We start from the raw sequence: 17,837 nt of genomic DNA, 5'->3' as shown, positions 1-17,837 counted from the left end.
ATACTCAGCTTTCTTTCCCCCCGATAATACCTTTGCAAACAAGCTACACCAGAGTAAGAATATCTCATATCATCAGGGTTAAAAGCAAGAGTATCCCATATCATGCTTTTTCCCTGTCTTTTCCTTTGGCCTTGTTCTTACCTGCAAGACAAGGAGAAAGAGAGCAATCAGTCAGCACTTGGAATCAAGCTTCCAATCAGGAACTGACTGCCTGGAACCCCTTACCTGATTACCTACTTGGCATTGCTCTCGAGTACTCATCTTCAACATCTTATGCTTCCAGAGAAGATACCATATCTGTCTGAGGAACAGATAGGGCAAGTGAGAAGGATACAAGGAAGCATGTGGAGACAAGCGTAACAAAACACGTGCCGATACATCCACTACTCTATCAACAACAAAAGTATTCCATATCAGCAGGGTCGAACGTATTCTAGATTTGATGGACTTGTTTTGACCCTCAAATTCTTCAGACGACCTTATACTTTGGAGGAAACCAGAAAACCCTCCAGCCCAGTTCAAGAATAAGCCTGTGAAAAGTTACTTCTTCAAAAGCAAAAGTATCTCATATCATCTCTTCTCATTTTCTTATTTTTATCCTTCATACTGCCTGCAAGATAAGGAGAATGAGAACAATTAGCCGGAACTCGAAATCAAACTTCTGATTTGGGATTGATTGCTTACCTTGTCTGTCACTTCTTTCAGCAGATCCCCTAGCTCGGCGACTTGGGGGACTTCTACTACATGGTTTGTATCGCGCTTGACCAAGCCTGAAACTACAAGTAAGCTTCAAGTAAAATTGATACATTACCTTATGCATCTCCACCAGTTAAAGATACCACCCCTGGATGGAGGAAGAGTACTTCCAGAGAAGATGCCACATCTACCTATGAGACAGATAAGACAAGTGAAGACGATACCACACTTCGATACTTAGAAGTTTCGTGATTACTCAGCGGCTTGGATCTTGCAAGTCCCCAACCGAGGAGCTTCCCTCACTCAGGAACTTAGGGGAGCACTGTTTGTACCATACTTGACCAATCCTGAAACTACCGAGCACCAGTCAACGTTACACCGTCAAGGACTCAGAAGAGTTTCCCTCCAACCAGGAGGCCAATCACAGAGCGTCACGTGTCGACATCAGAAGCCAATCATAGCGCGACACGTGCCAACATCGGAAGCCAATCACAACACGATACGTGTCAATGTCAGAACAATACTAGAAACTCTCTTCTATAAAAGGAGATCATTCTCCCACAATATTTCCTAATGTCATTTGTACTAAATCATTCACTTGTACTCACTAAAGGAGAGCTTGAACCTATGTACTTGTGTAAACCCTTCACAATTAATGAGCACTCCTCTACTCTGTGGACGTAGCCAATCTGGGCGAACCACGTATATCTTGTGTTTGCTTTTCTGTCTCTAATGTGACTACGGGACAGAGGTTCAGGGCCGAAGGGGTAGAGGAAGACCTAGGAAAACTTTGGAAGAGACCCTAAGAAAAGACTTAGAGTACTTGGATCTAACGGAGGACATGACACAAAACTGAGCGCAATGGCGTTCTAGGATTCATATAGCCGACCCCACTTAGTGGGAAAAGGTTTTGTTGTTGTTGTAAGGTTACATGAGTTTGTTGTAAAGGTTGCGATATCATATGCATCAAAGAAACAGCAGTGTTCCCAGTTTCAGTTGTTGCATTCCCAAATTAATTAATTTGATAGCTATTCAGCTTTGTTTTTCGTTCTTTCTATTTCGTTTCATATGGTTTATGTTCTACGTTTCCGAAAAGTAAGAAGGAATCCTTAGAAAATGAGTGAAATTGAATTGACATATAGCAAAACACAATATGCAGAAGTAAAGGAATGATGAATAAAACAAATTTACTGAGTAGGCAGATCTTGAGAAGCAGGAGAAATGTCGACATTTTCACCACGAAAAAGGTTGCCTACATTAGAGTATCTGCGATTGTCATCGTAGGCAATGCCCTTTCCGACACCGTAGCCGAATCCTAAGGCGACCCCGCATCCAGCACCAAGGCCAAAGCCAACTTGCAAGCCAAGAATCCCAGGACCAAATCCTGCGCCTGGACGATTGGAATTTTAAAAACCAATAACCAATACGGCATTAAGCATATACGTGATTTGCATAAACATAATGTAGCAACACCAGCGTAAGCACGAAATCGCCACTGAAGCAGTAGTAGCGGTGTCTGATTTAAGGAATGCTTAGCTTTTACTAATTAAATAAATTAAACTAATAAATGAACGGACCTAAATTGACTAGCTATAACCTATAGTCTAGAGCTAGCTCGCTACAACATAGTTAGTTAGGTGGTGTAGTTGGCAGGATATATAGCACTGAAAACTCAACTTAACGTCACAGAGAAAGACAGTGAGGGAGGGAGTACCGCCGAGGAGGCCGATGCCAAAACCCAACCCGCAACCAGCGCCGAGGCCAAAGGCGGGACCCACCTTCCCTAGTTGCTGGGTTCTAAGGATTGGAAGCTTCCACAACAAACCCTTCCCCTCTCCTCCATCATCTTCTCTGCACCCCCTGCTGCCCATCATCCCAAATTCTCACTCCTTCCTCTGATTGATTTCTTCCGAGTCTGACTGATCACCTCCAAGGAAGAAATGGTTTGGGCCTCTGCCCAAGGAAGGCCCACGGCCCATTCTATTTCTGTCTTTTATTTAGGTTTCGGCACGGCCCAAAACCAAAACCAAAACAAAAGAAAACAAAAGAAGAAAGATCCTCCGCCACCTTCGGCCGTTGCCGCCACTCGTTCAGCCGACAAGAATTAAGTAAGGACAGACGGCAGTAGCACAAGAAGGAAGAAGCAGCAGCATGAGTAATTGTAGTTTGTGGGCAACTGCAAACACAAAGCCGGCGGCGGCGGTGAGAGTGAAGCGATTGAATTTGAACCAGAAGTACTACTACAAGAGCAGCAGCATTTCGTACTCCTCCTCCTCATCGTCCTCCTCCTTCACGGGGTGCCTCCTGCGAATGAGAATGGGAAAGAGGGCGCGTATGGCTATGGCTTCCAATTGCCTTCATCACGAGCAGGAGAACCATCTCCTCTCCTTGTTGCAGGTACCTAGGTCTCCCTCTCCCGCTGACCTAATTCTCCTTTTTATTTCGTTATTAATTAATTAATTAATTCAAGTTCGAATCTTTGTTTGCAGATTCTTCCGCGTGATTTGCATGACAATTTGCTCAATCAACCCCAACCCAAACGAGCTCAACTCTTAGAGGTCTCATCTCGTCTCATTTAATTACTCTTTCTGGTTTCTATTATTATATCATTGGATTAATTGCACTCTTCACTTGTATCAATCACTTGACTTGTTTAAAATATTCTTCAAATTATAGAAACATAGAATAGAAACATAACAAAGGCAGGGCCCTGCTGCAAATGCAAACGGTTGATTATCTAATGTTGTTTCTGTGTACCATAAATAGGTTATAATGGATTTGGGTCGACTGCCTGAAGCACGCTACCTTGATGATCTTGGCGCCCAATATTTGAGGACAACTGCGGTACTACCCCATACTTTTGAGCTTCTAAATTGTACACACACGCTCCCTCCCCCCAACATCCACACTATTTTAAACAAGAAGCAAAAAAATAATACTGATGCGTTCAAAATATCTGTTATGCAGGTTTCATTGAAAGAGTTGGAGGATGCTCAAAATGCAGTTGGAGATTTTGGGGGGGACAATAGAGCTGGCATTGCGGGTACCTTGCACAGAATATCAGCAATCAGGAGTAGGAAAGGGATGATCGTTGGATTAACTTGCCGAGTTGGCAGGGCTGTTTCTGGTCATATTGACATGGTTTACGATCTGCTTCAATACAGCAAGAGCATCTTGTTTATCGGAAGGTAAAGTTATCTGATTCTTTTTAAAGTGGTTTTCCTGGTGTAAACATAGCTAAAACTGGATGTGACTTGTTTCTAAGGGTCTAAGTAGTTGAAAAACAGTATAACAAATAATGAAACAAGAAGAGTGGATGTATAGCAAACATTGGTGTTAACAATAAACATCACTGTGACTCACTAAAGAATAACTTATTGATTGATACCAAATTTCCAAAAGGCACTTGTAGTCATCAACATATTTCTAAGCTATTTGATATATATATATATATATATAACTTCTTAGTGAAGATGCCCTTCAATTTGTAAAGGCCCGGGGTTGGTAAGACCACTGTTTTGCGAGAGATTGCTCGAGTCATGTCAGATGAATATCACAAAAGAGTGGTACGTGGAGTTTTTTTTTCCCTTTTATATAGTGCCAACTTCCTACCTCCCCCTCTTTCTCTCCCTCTCATGTTATAAGTGTTTGCATATGTATTTCATTACATGATTCAAAAGAACGCTAACACCACTGGGATAGGTAATTGTTGATACAAGCAATGAAATAGGAGGGGATGGAAATATTCCACATGCAGCAATAGGACGGGCGCGGAGAATGCAGGTAACAGAACCATCCATGCAACACAAAGTTATGATTGAGGCAGTTGAAAACCACATGCCTGAAGTGATCATTGTCGATGAGATTGGCACGGAATCTGAAGCTCTTGCTTGTCGCTCGATTGCCGAGAGAGGGGTCATGCTTATTGCTACTGCTCATGGGCAGAAGCTTGAGAATATAATAAAGAATCCTACTCTAACTGATCTGGTTTGTTCTGGTCTCTGTAAAAAACTACATGTAGAATTATTTTTGCTTGAGGTCCTCTTTACATTTGAGACATAATTTTTGAGTCTGAACTGTCTTCCTGTTATTGCATATTGTTTTGCCCTAGATAATATCAGATAAAGATCAAAATTCTTAAAGACGTAATAAAGTAGGTTATTAAGGGAATCTGGTCCACATGGTTAATACACCAATTTTCCATGTTTGGTTATTGGTATGGAAGTTCGTAGTAATTTTTAATTCAGAAGGCTAATATTTTTCTTTTATTTTTTTTCCAGGAAGCTCTGATTTGTTCCAGGATGCTAATATTAAAAAACTTTCACAAAAATAGCATCATATTGAAAATTATGTTTTGTGCATCAAGAACTTTCTTTTTGTTACTTATATTTGACTTGTCCTTTCAAGTTCATAATCAATGATCTACCAAGAAGAAAGATGATCTCTTTGGGCATGGGAGAATGATAGTCAAGGGAAAACAATGAGGGAAGCCCATTAGGATTCACTGAATATGTTGGATGGTTTTGAGGGACTTAATTTGTGCTCCCTTTCTTGCTAATGTATTAGAAATATCCACAACACTCATTGGACAAAAACGTTTTTTCGACGCGGTAATGGAGCTTCTAATAGAAAAACTCTAGAGCTATCAACATGGCTTCATCATTTTATGTTGATTCCCTGCAGGATTACTTATCCTATATATACAGTGCAGTTCCCCATGGCAGACATGGTAAAAACTCTATGATGCGATTGAACTTGCTGGTTGTTTCTCCTATTTGTCTAAAGTAGTAATTATAGCAGTGTTGTCTTTTAAGAGAACGTGGAATAAATAATTTGATGCATGACTCTTTGGTCAAATTGCACTTCCAAATCTTATTTTCTGGTTTCAGGTTGGAGGAGTAGAAACTGTTACTTTAGGAGATGGAGAAGCCAAATCTAGAAAATGTCAGAAAACCGTTCTTGAAAGACAAGCATCCCCAACATTTGAGTTCTTAATTGAGATGAGACAGAGGGACTATTGGGTTACACATCAGGTGTGTAAATCAACTTCTATCGTTGCTTTAAAATTTAATCTCAGGCATTATTGTGCTTGAATATGGATTGCTGAAACTGTACACTCAAAATTTAATTGCAAAAAGTTAATGTAGGGGAACTTTATAAGTATTTGTTTCAACCTCTCTATCCCTTTGAAAAGTGCCAAGTATCATGCTTTTTATGTCTTTGTGTGAATATATGTTTGGATCAAGAAACTACCACAGTGTCTTCTTGAATGTAAGCCTATCTGCTATAAAATTACTTGTTTCCTTTATAGACATGTGCTACTGTTTGCATTGGATGGAAATCTAAATCTAATTGTTAAAAGGTTAAAGGCTTAGAGCATGTAAGTAAATGACATTTTCTCTGTTTATAATTGTTCAATTTTCACCATATTCTAAACCTTTGGATGGAAATCTAATGGTTCAAACAACTCTTTCTCTCTCTCTTTCTCTGTTATAATTGTTCAATTTTCACCATATTCTAAACCTTTGGATGGAAATCTAATTGTTCAAACAACAACTCTCTCTCTCTCTCTCTCTCTCTCTCTCTCTCACACACACACACACACACACAGACAGTGCTCCTAGCTTTCTACAATAACTTGTTCACTTCATATAATATTTCTTTTTCCTTTCACTCTCATCCGGCAGACAGCAAAGAGTGTAGACCTTCTGCTTTGCGGAAAAATCCCACAGGTCGAGGTAATTTTCTCATGTTGTATATTCTGACATCTAATGGATTTAATTAGAAGTTCTGTTTCGAATATGAAAATTTACTCTTTCCCCATGGTTTTACTGATTATAACTCTATAACATTGAAAATTTTATAGCAACCAAATTCAGATTAAATCAAGACGCATAATTATTTAAATTACTTATTTCTATCTTTGATGCACTTGGTGCGATGGCAAGTGCCTTCGCCCATGAGCGGTAGGTCTCGGGTTCGAGACTTGGGAGCAGCCTCTCCATAAATGGGGGTAAGGCTAGCCGACATTCACCTCTCCCAGACCCTGCGTAAAGCGGGAGCTTTGTGCACTGGGTACGACCTTTTTTTCTATCTTTGATGCCTTACCTCAAAGATCATGTCTACCAAAAATCACGCAAATCCTAAACCATATGACCGTTGGATCAAATTTAGTGTTTCTTTGTAGAACTGTATTCGTCTGTTTTCTTCGATGCAAATGAATGTCTTAATGGTTTTGGATTTGTCTAATTTTTTGCAAAGGATGATCTATGAATGATGTACTAAAATATAGAAGGTTGGATTGTTGAAATACATAGTGGGCCCCATAAAAATGAGGGTCAAACGCGTGTCGCCACAAAACAACTTTGTCACCTCCTTTCAGATATTACGAAGGGAACGTAATGCCATTTGGATTAAAGAATGCACCCAGTGAATTTCAAAACATTATGAACGCAATATTTAATTCATAGTCATTTTTCCGTAGTCTACAAAGATGATGTGCTCATCTTCTTAAAATCAATTGATGAACACTGGAAAACACTTAAACATGTTTGTCAAAATAATTAAGTCAAATGGATTAGTTGTTTCAGCAACAAAGTAAAATTGTTCCAAACGAAAATAAAGATTCTTAGGATACAATATTCACCAGTCAACTATCCAGCCCATGGACAGAGGAATAGTTCTCTTCTTTGTATGTTTTCTTTTAACTTAATGTCAACATTTAATGTTTTCCAATATATTTAAAACGGTTTATTTAAAACTAATTGTTGTTGGTTTACCTCAAAATTAGTTGTTGGTGATGTTTGTTCTTCCTAATGAGTTTTAGTTTGACTTGGGTTTTCGTAACAGGGATGAGTAACCTGAGAGTTTGTTTTAATTGATTTAAGCCTCATATTTACTAAATCATTAATTAGTTCTTGACCTAACATGTCTGTTGAAGTGGATCCCGAAACAGAGTTTCTGACTGGTTCTTTAAACCTAGTGGATTGACTTAATTCGTGAAGTTGGACACGGGACTTGCTAGCTGGAGGGTTAAAATGGATTTTAACTGTACCATCAAAGTATTGTTGTATGTTGTCTGGGTTGACTAAGTTGTTTTGGATGTCTACTGGTTTTCTTTCGTTGGTTAAAGACCAATCTGAGGGTAGACTAATTTCTGACCACTTAATTGTTCTTGGTATTGTGATGTTGGCATTTTCTTGATTACTTTGGATTAATAGAGGTTGATCTTTTGGGCTTTTAATTATAGCTTGGAAAATCATTTTGGTGCCTATGCATGTGTAATGATCTCTGTATATTAGAGCTAGTGGTTGGACTCCTTCTAAGACTTGATAATCAGAGGTTTTTATGTTTAATGTGAGTCTGAAAGACTTATTGTGAGATCTGGGTAACAATCAAAATGGATTGGCCCATTGTATAAACTTGAGTCAATCATTCCAAGAATGCTATCACTAAAGTTAGTGAATCTGGCATCTCGGAGACATAACAAAATAGAGGTGTTGAGACCTCTTCTTGTTAGTGGTTTTACTGCGATTTGTACTAGACTAAAATGAGTATATTTATGACTGTCTTTTCTATGAGCGTTTATTTGTTCTGAAGTGAATAACTGAGGTTTCATGTTCTTTACTAAGAGCATAAGCTTGCTAGATTGTTCTTACATGGTGTTCACTTTTAAATGAAGAGATTGACCATTTCTTTCTATGAATTTCTTTACTAGATATTTTGGGGATATTCCAATCACCAAAATCAACACTTTCAGATTCTCACTTTTGTTCTTCATTTACAATGTCTGGTGTCCTATTTAGACTAGACCTAGTGCTAATACTGGCAGATGAATTAGTCCTAAATAGTCTTTTAATTTTTGTGGGGGGGTAATAATAAACTAAATCCCCGAACGGGTACTTGAACCCCTCTCCTGACTCATTTTAACTAAATTTCTGAGTTTACAGGTATAAAATAAATTATCTAAATATTGGAAATTTTAGACTTACATGATTTTCTCTCTCCGCTCATGCTGTTCCGCTGGGGCAACAAACTCAAAAATTATCGTTTGGACACAGTATCTTGTTTGTTTGAGAGGGGAAAATCAGACAGATAAGAAACCAACAAAGAGATTAGATATTGAATAACTGATGATACCAGCCACTTGGGCGCTATGAATAGACTTTAAATGACTAATCCAATTGGCTCTGATACCAGGCCACTCACCGAAGCAAGTATTCATGCCAGATATGTATAGTTTGCTCAAAAAAGCGAAAGACCTATCCGACCTTAAAGCATACATCATTCATAACTTCCCAGTTCTGCATTGAGGCTAAACCTAGTTAATTCTTGTTAATAATTTTATTAATTTCTTTCTAGCATTTCTTTAGTTTGCCCCAATAATGATCCATCTTAATATGCCAAATAGCCTTTGATCTGTTGATGACAACTTCATTTTCCTTTGTCAACCCAACAAGGTCATATTCCATATGGTTTTTATATTAAAGTTTGTGATTTAATTGAACATACGGTTGATGCAAGTTATGATCCAAATCATAATTTGCTAGGATGAGGATGCAGCGTTTCCTTGTTCCCTTATTTCTGATTTTTTCTCAAGCTGTCTGGCTAAACCATTAAAGATTATTGTTTTGCAGGTCAGGACAAGGGATAAGGAGTTGAAGGTTGTAATAGAAAGATCAAAGGCATATGACCAGTGTGATGCTTAATATGTGCTTCATTTTCTTGAGATCGACGACTTATCTTTTCGTTTAGCTTCTGCGTATCATTGTTGGCTAGGAACATAACACGAGTTGTCATTTTCTTAGTCAAAGTCCAAAAATAAAATTTGTTTGCATTGCTTTCATTAAGGCCAAAAGGGATTTCACCAACTGGTAAAAGAAAAAAAAAAGAAAAAAAAAACAAGTCAGAAGAGCCGTTTGCAGATGTTGTATTTGCTTTTTGGCAAGCACTCAAGACGAGACGCGGTGACACATGAAAACGTCACGTTTCGGATCAATATAATAAATAATCGGGTCGTTATCAGGCGATTTGTTAATAACGGGTATACATGTGGGAAGTCCGTGGGTAATCCTTTTGGACATGTTAAGAAAAAGTTTATTTTGATAATTTTAAAGTTTACTAAAAAATCTTATTATATACAATAGCCATAGTGTATATGTTGTATATTAAATATGTATTATTGAATCATTATTCTATATAAGTTAAGAAAAATTAAGTTTTATTTATTTATTTTTATTAAGAGAGTTTTTTATTATCATTACTAGGATAAATTTTACTTGATCTTTGACTAAAATTAAATTAACTAGTATAGTATTAGTATAGGGAAAAAGACAGACCTACAAGTGAAAAATGTGAAAGAATATATAAATACTCCTGATTGCATCCTTCCTCCACAAGTAGACAATGTTGCACTTACATTGTTGTTTAGATTTTAAAAACCCTCCAAACCCTCATGAATAGTGTTTTGTATATGAGTGCAAAATTAAGAAAATTCATTATAATTATTGTAGAATGCAAAAAAAATATATATATATAAATTTATATACAATCACTCATAATGTCAAGTTTTACAACTTTCGTGAAGAGGTCAACCCCGAATTCAGTTACCATATTCCATAAAACTTAGATTTCTATTTAGCCGTCGCTTGTCGTTTACATTTTATTATTCTTACCAAATTTCGTTTTTCAAATTTTATTTTTTGAAAACATGTTCCTCTAGCGGATGTAGAGAAATAAATAGTTCGGATCGTTGATACCACATTCTGATATTTACGATTAATTGAAATATGAATTGATGTGATGTAACATCCCACATCGCCAAGAGAGTGGATCCTGTAAGCCTTATATGTATATTCTCATCTCTACCTAGTAGGAGGCCTTTTGGGAGTTCACTGGCTTCGAGTTCCATCGGAACTCCGAAGTTAAGCGAGTTCACACGAGAGCAATCCCATGATGGGTGACCCACTGGGAAGTTCTCGTGTGAGTTCCTAGAAACAAAATCATGAGGGTGTAGTCGGGGCCCAAAGCGGACAATATCGTGCTACGGTAGAGTCGAGCCCGAGATGTGGTGGGGGCTCAAGCCGGGATGTGCCAATTTGGTATCAGAGTATAAGTTAGGCAGTATTGCATCCATCACACGTATGATGTAAGCATTCTAGGTTCTTGAGCCTAATTTTCGAATCTTGCCACCTCGTCTAACACAAAAAATGTATTAGTTTTTCTAAGTCTTGAGTGACTTAGTCGACTTATCGACCTTTTAGAAGATCATTTTGACGAATGTCCCTAAATTATAAGTGAGGATTTTCCTTGCTAAGGAAAGATGTAGATTTGAGATAAGTTGATGGTCCTGAAGCAGGGCTACTATATCGGCAATTGTGCATCACAGGAGAATTACCTACCAATTCCTCTACCATCTAGTCATTTTTACCAACCCTTTCGAGAATGGAAGTTAAGAATAGTTTTGATCCCTTGGCAGTATTCGTTAGTATACCTTATATCGGAATTCTTGCAAAGTTGTACTTTCGTAAAAAATTTCCAGAAATGTCTCTAGTGACAATGTGGTGCTAAAGGGTTAGCACCTCGACGAAAAAACATCTGGGGGACAACCATTTGATCCCTGATAGCACTAATCTTGTGAACACACTAGTGATCATTCCAGATCTTCAAGAGGAAGATCGACCCCCGTTTATGCTAGATCTAAAGTAGATTGTTTGCAAATTTATTTTTTTGGCTTTGAGACATTATAATCAATACTAGTTTCCAGAATTTCTTTGGCTGATGTACTCGTCATTTCGATGAGCATAGGCACAGGTGTACGAGCTGTTATACCTATGGTCGGTAGAAATCCCAAAAGTTGTAAGCATTTTCCCTAGAATTACTAAAACTACTTCACCAGACCAGTTCCTTATCAATCATCTGAAGCCATCCACCTGAGCGGGCTCTAACCTGTAATCGGTCTACAATGGCGCTACTTGATGTGAAAATATATAACACACAAATTAAAACCCTCTTTTGACAATTGTAGTATATGTATAAGTAGGGATCGTTCTGGACCGGGGATTAGGAGGGATTGCTAATCTATGCTAAACTGACTTTAAAACACAAAACTAGGCTTAAAAATACTTAACTAGACTCAAAGAATGGAAAACTAGACTCTAATACACTAAAACAACTCAAATGACTCAAACAACACAAAACAAGCTAATTAGACTCAAACTAGACAACTCAAATGACTCAAACAACACAAAACAAGCTAATTAGACTCAAACTAGACACTAGGAGTAAATTTGGATGAAAATTGGTTTTACTTTGACTCAAAACACTTAAAAACACAAACGAAAACAATTTCTAACTAATATGACTCAACAAAGTAAAGGGGGATTTGGTTTTGACGAATTTAAAGTAAAAACAAATAACTAAAGACTTAGAACAGATTGTAAACGAATTTGGGAAATAAGATGGTTGATGGACTAGCTAGAGGTCCATTCTTCACACATGACACTCTTGTACATGAATCGATTTCCAATTGCTTTTCAATAAATTATGAAGCTCAACACCCCAGATTAACCGTGATGCACTAATTAACCCTCAGATTTTCCTTTACTCATTGAATTGGATGAAAGCATGCGACAACCCAAATCATTCTCCAAAAGTCCCCTATATGAATGCATAATAGAGATACAATCATAGATCTTTACGTTCCATGAAAATCATAAGTGTTGACAAGGCATTCGTAACTATGAATGCATGATACGTTTGCCAAGAATTCAATTAATACGATTGTGACTAGCAACCTTTACTACTCATGAATATAAATTTGTAACGATTAGGTGAAACTCATTTATATTCTAGCATCAAATTCATGCATGAAAACTAAGTATGCATCCCTAATCAACATACAAGAATCAGTTTTGAAGAAAATAGTTAATTGAATTGCATTCACAATTTATCAAATCACAATTGGAAGAAATCAATTCATATCTCAAGGATGTTCGTGGCTTTGAATTTCCCCCTAGCTAAATAGGGGTTTAGCCACTCATGTTTACAGCAAAACGAAAGAAAAAGAAATTAAACATTGTAAATATAGAACGAATTACACCTAGAATGCTCCAACAATCAAGCTCGAACATCCACAAGGCCTCCCTTCTTTCTTCTTGCTGTGGCACAAAGGTGGATGAAGTGTATGAGATGTGTTTTGGGGTCAGGAATGTGTTGTTGGTTGAATGGGGCTGTGGCAAGGATGTATGGTGGTGGAGAATGATGTAGAATGGTGTATAGAGTGCGGCATAATGTGTTTCTGAATGGTATGGGGGGTGGTAATTCGGCCAACTCTTAAAACACATATATATAGGTATGCAAAACCCTCAGAATTAGGTCTAGGGTTTAAAGGGTGTGGCACAATGTGTAAATCCACCAAGGAAAAGGTTTTGGCCCACTTAGTTTCTGAAAAGGATTTGTATAAACCAAATCCACAAGGAAAAGGCCTAATAAATCAGAATCCAAAAGGGAAAAAGGGATAGAGGGGTGCGGTAGGTATTGGAGGGAATGGAGAGTGGATTGCAAGGCAAGGCAAGGCCTTCTAGAAGGGAATAGGCGCCACCTTTGTAGGGTTTCTAGAAACAATGTGTTTTGTGGCTGATTTGGGACTTCTAAAAGGGAATGCTTCTAGAAATAGCTTCTAGAATTAGATATGTAGGTCTCATTGCAGCTAGAATTAAGGTATGATGAGATAAGGATATGATAAGATAAGATAAGGTTAGTTTGGATAAGATAAGGTTGGATAAGGTTGTGGATAATATCTCCTTCTTTTGAGCTGATTCCTTATCTTCTTTGTCTTGAATTTAATTTCTTCATCTCCTTATCATATTCCTAGCCTTTTGAACTCCAAATTCGTCCATCCATCTTGGCCCATACATGTGCTATCCATTTAGTGCCCAAAACTGCTCCAAAATGCACCAAAATGCACTTTCTTGCTAACTTTGTCATTAGGACCTACAAACACACGAAAATTGCTTAAAACACTATAATAAACACAAACTAACTACGAAAATGCTAGAAAACAAGCTAACTAAGTCGTATAAATATGCTCCTATCACTACTAATTGACGATATTGTTAGATATCTTGGAACTGTCAACCAATATTCAGGCAGTATGATTTCTGATACTGGACACATGCTAGTATCTGGGAGTGATACCTTTATACCAGAATGTCAGTACACAGTTTCAGGGTAATGAACAATATAAACATATTTAAAATGCGTAATTAGTGGCGCAACTGATAGATTGATTAATAGTGACTACCTAAGCTGAATAAATTAAAATTTTGGAAACTTAGGAGCAAGCCATGTTAGAGGATTGTAAACTCATCGTTGTTTTAACCTTACCACCCATCTAGGTAAATAAAACCTTTTCGGTAAGTCACCTTTTCGATCACTTCCACAGGTAGATAGTAGAATCGAAGTACAAGTTAATTTCTCGCTGTTAGAGTGAGTTGAGTATCAAGAAAGCTGTGAAGATCTTTTAGTACGTGTCGTAGTGAAAAAAAATAGTATAGTACATTTCGAGGACGTACATCTCTAGCATCATTTCTCCAAATTTTATCTGGGATATCACCAAATGGTGAAGCGAAGTACACCATCAATCCACTTTCTCGTACTATATTAGCCTTCCTTGTGACTTTTTGAACGAGTCCTACTTCATCGATAGAACTTAGTTACTAAAGCTTACTGATTAGGAATTTATCCAACCAAACACCTTATCTAGGGAACCTCAAACCTATCCACGAAGATGAACGGCCGAATCTTAGAATCCTACCTAGATTTTAGTAACTTAATCGGGTGATGATTAAAACTGTTTAAACTCCACTTCCGGTTGATGGTCTAGCCGACCAACCTTTGTAAGCCGAGTTTTCATTCATAGCTTGACGCATTCACAGTGATCTTATCGATGACTTTCTCGTCTACCTCGGCAGTGAGACCAAATTCTCTAAATCCCGACAATCAGCTTTATACCAATTTCTCAAATATTAGTTTTGTTAGATTGGTACTTTTCTTGGGAGATGTGATCTCAGTGGATGAGATTCTTTTCTTTTTCCCAAAAAGGTTGTAGCGGAAGGAAGTTGGAATTCTTACAAGGTGTTGTGAAATTCGAGATATTCTTGGTCTTGTCTATTTTATTGATAATTTGTTAGCGATTTTTCGGTTGTAGTATTTTTCTTCACTTAAGACTGAGGAAAGTAAGTTTAGTTTGGGATGTTGACTATGAATAAAGTTCATGACAACTGAACTGTTGTCTCACCTCACATCTGTTTTACATCTTTCGATAACATTGATCATTTAGAAATCCGCGATGGCGTGTCCTTTAGATGTTTTGACTGTGCAGAGGTAGCATTACGGAGTATCACTTATATTTTCCAACATGTAGAACCGTTCGAAATGAACTACATATTCATGACCTAGAGTCAATTGTCATCATCTTTGTTTGTACCATACTTGACCAATCCCGAAACTACTGAGCACTAGTCAATGTTATACCGTTAAGGACCCAGAAGAGTTTCCCTCAAACCAGGAGGCCAATCACATCGCGACATGTGTCGACATCAGAAGCCAATCATAGCGCGACACATGTCAACATCAGAAGCCAATCACAACACGACACGTGTCAATGTCAGAATGAAACTAGAAACTCTCTTCTATAAATAGAGATCATTCTCTCAAAATATTTCCTAATGTCATTTGTACTAAATCATTCACTTGTACTCACTAAAGGAGAGCTTGAACCTATGTACTTGTGTAAACCCTTCATAATTAATGAGAACTCCTCTACTCCGTGGACATAGCCAATCTAGGTGAACCACGTACATCTTGTGTTTGCTTCCCTGTCTCTATCCATTTACATACTTATCCACATTGGTGACCGGAGCAATCTAGCGAAGGTCACAAAACTTAACATTTTTTGTTGTACCAAAGTCCCCATTGATTTTGTGCATCAACATTTGGCACCGTTTGTGGGAAAGACATTTATTCCCACTCTTTTCAGCTTTGTCAAGCTGGTTTCCAACATTCGTACACCTTCTTTTGACCAGGCATCCCTCTCCAACATGGGAAGGGAAGGAAGCCATAGCACACAGAATGACACCCCTCTTGCACCTAGTGCGAAGTAATGAAAGAAGGAAGGAAGGAAAGAGGGTTGCTCTTCAAGCTAAAATTGATAAGCTAGAAGCTCAAAACAACAAGATAGCAATGAATAATGAGGTCCTCCAGGAGTAGTATGAGAAGCTCTTTGAGATGCTCTATGAAACTAGGCATACTCAAACACACGAGCTCGTTGCCCCTGTGGACATTAACCGTCATCTGGGTGCCCTCCAACACGGAGGGTCACCTTTCTTTGACATGGGTATCCTTGATGAAGAGCGAGCTAATCATCAAAACATTAATCAACATGAGACATCTTTAAACCCAACTGCTTCGACCTGAAGTAGGAGAACTGGAGGAAGTCACCTCCTTGTAGAAGGGTTAGAAGGATCGAAAGCCGTTTATTGTGACTGCTGAAACTTCCTAAAGCAACATCGAGAGAATCCCCTCCACATATACTCGAAGATCAATGACCCAAAGGTTCCTAAAAGACTCGGTCCCCTCCCACGACCCAGGCCAGCTGCCAATCTAGGGAAGGAACGACAGGTCCCAGAGGAACATGAAGGTACAGGGGACTCTGAGGTATTCCGACAGACTTGCCCTAGAAGTCAGTATGGCGAGTCCAAGGAAAAATCACACGCATTTGCTGAAACTTTCCTACTTCCAAGAGGCGATGGAGACTTACGAAAGAAAATACCAGTGGTACATGACTCCACTTAGGACCTCATTGTCCTACAGCTTCTTGAGGAAGTAAACAAGTTGAAGGCCAAATGTCGGGCTGAGATACCTGACTAGAACCAACCCAGGCCTGACCCTCTCACAAGGAGGATCCTCGACACGCCCCTTCAAGCAAAGACAAAACAAAAGCTTGGTTTACAACTCTATACTGGAAGGGAAGACACAATTGAACACCTTAACCTCTTTGAGTCCACCATGGCATATCGGATGCACACCGACGAAGAGTGATGTCTTCTCTTCCCCTCCACCCTCTCTGGCGGAGCTCTAAACTGGTATTGCCGTTTTCCACCTGAGACAGTAGACTCATTTGAGGAACTGAGGAAACTGTCAACACATCTTCCAGACCGATCACTTGCATTCTGTAAATGACTTGTACACTATTCGCCAAAAGCCGGACAAGTCACTACGAGAGTATGCTGGTCGTTTCAGCCATGAGTATTCTCGCTGCGCTGAGGCAGATGACAAGATCGCCCTCAAGGCCTTCACGGAAGGCCTACGTGATTGTTTCTTCAAGTACATGATCAATGCCAACACTTGGAAGACTTAGTCTGAGGTGATGGCACAGGCTTACAACCATGCCTCCGCCGAGGCAATGACATATCAAGGGAAACCCCTCACAACCACCTTTTATCAGTAAGTAGGGAGTGGAAGCCAGATCCAACCAAATGAGAAGACCTCGACCTTCCAAATGGCAGTGGTGCCTCCCCCTGCCTTACTTAATACTTTTCCAAGTCAACAGACATATCAATCTCAGGACAAAAGGAAATATTTCCATCCTCACTAGTCTCATTTTAGTAAAAGGAGTAAAGGACACTATTGCAATAACCAAGGGTATCGCCATGATAATCCCCGACCCCAGGTAGTCAACACAGTGGGTCAAACACGTGTCAGGACAGCCCCTACCCCGAGGTATGAGGCATACACACCTTTGAATACCACATGCGTGGCCATTTACCCCAGCATAGCACACCTGATACCGAAGTCAAAGCCGAGGCACCCGGATTACAAGCCCACGAAGAAAACGGGCACATTTTGCTGCTACCACGAGCATAACGGCCATGACGGCGAAAAGTGTATCACCATTCGTGATCATATTAAAGCTTTGGCACATGAAGGAAAAATTGATCAATTCCTCCTTCACCCTTCAAGGGGTAACCGTAACTAACGCCAGGTAAATGTGATATATTTCATAAGTGGTGGCACACCCATATCTAAATTTTCCAACAGGGCCATGAAAAATAGTGAACGAGCTTTAAGGTTTGGCCACC

General features: G+C 38.9%; 1 protein-coding gene and 1 long non-coding RNA gene across 2 annotated transcripts; one reads left to right on the top strand and one right to left on the bottom strand.

Moving 5' to 3' along the window:
* Positions 1–1,866: 1,866 nt before the first annotated feature.
* Positions 1,867–2,597, bottom strand: LOC139196612 (uncharacterized). The gene is made up of 2 exons (XR_011581690.1): positions 2,411–2,597; positions 1,867–2,086 (listed from the first exon to the last, which is right to left on the bottom strand). It is a non-coding gene; the product is annotated as an uncharacterized lncRNA (long non-coding RNA).
* LOC103436649 (uncharacterized protein ycf45) lies at positions 2,531–9,541 on the top strand. The gene is made up of 9 exons (XM_008375091.4): positions 2,531–3,093; positions 3,186–3,254; positions 3,463–3,540; positions 3,664–3,884; positions 4,190–4,262; positions 4,399–4,683; positions 5,586–5,729; positions 6,384–6,434; positions 9,333–9,541. Exons 1-9 carry the CDS (start codon positions 2,848–2,850, stop codon positions 9,402–9,404), a joined length of 1,239 nt encoding a protein of 412 aa, XP_008373313.3. The 5' UTR covers positions 2,531–2,847; the 3' UTR covers positions 9,405–9,541.
* The last annotated feature ends 8,296 nt before the right edge of the window (positions 9,542–17,837 follow it).

Source organism: Malus domestica, chromosome 05 (genome assembly GCF_042453785.1).
Source record: "Malus domestica chromosome 05, GDT2T_hap1".
Lineage (NCBI taxonomy): Eukaryota > Viridiplantae > Streptophyta > Magnoliopsida > Rosales > Rosaceae > Malus > Malus domestica.
Note: the sequence above shows the minus strand (reverse complement) of the source record. Positions and strands in the feature narration are given on the sequence as shown.

Excerpts from the sequence above, each read along its gene's own strand:
- LOC103436649 (XM_008375091.4), top strand. The coding sequence starts at position 2,848 with ATGAGTAATTGTAGTTTGTGGGCAACTGCAAACACAAAGCCGGCGGCG. Across the intron at positions 3,885-4,189 it reads AGCATCTTGTTTATCGGAAG|GCCCGGGGTTGGTAAGACCA; the intron begins GTAAAGTTATCT and ends CAATTTGTAAAG. Across the intron at positions 5,730-6,383 it reads ACTATTGGGTTACACATCAG|ACAGCAAAGAGTGTAGACCT; the intron begins GTGTGTAAATCA and ends CTCATCCGGCAG.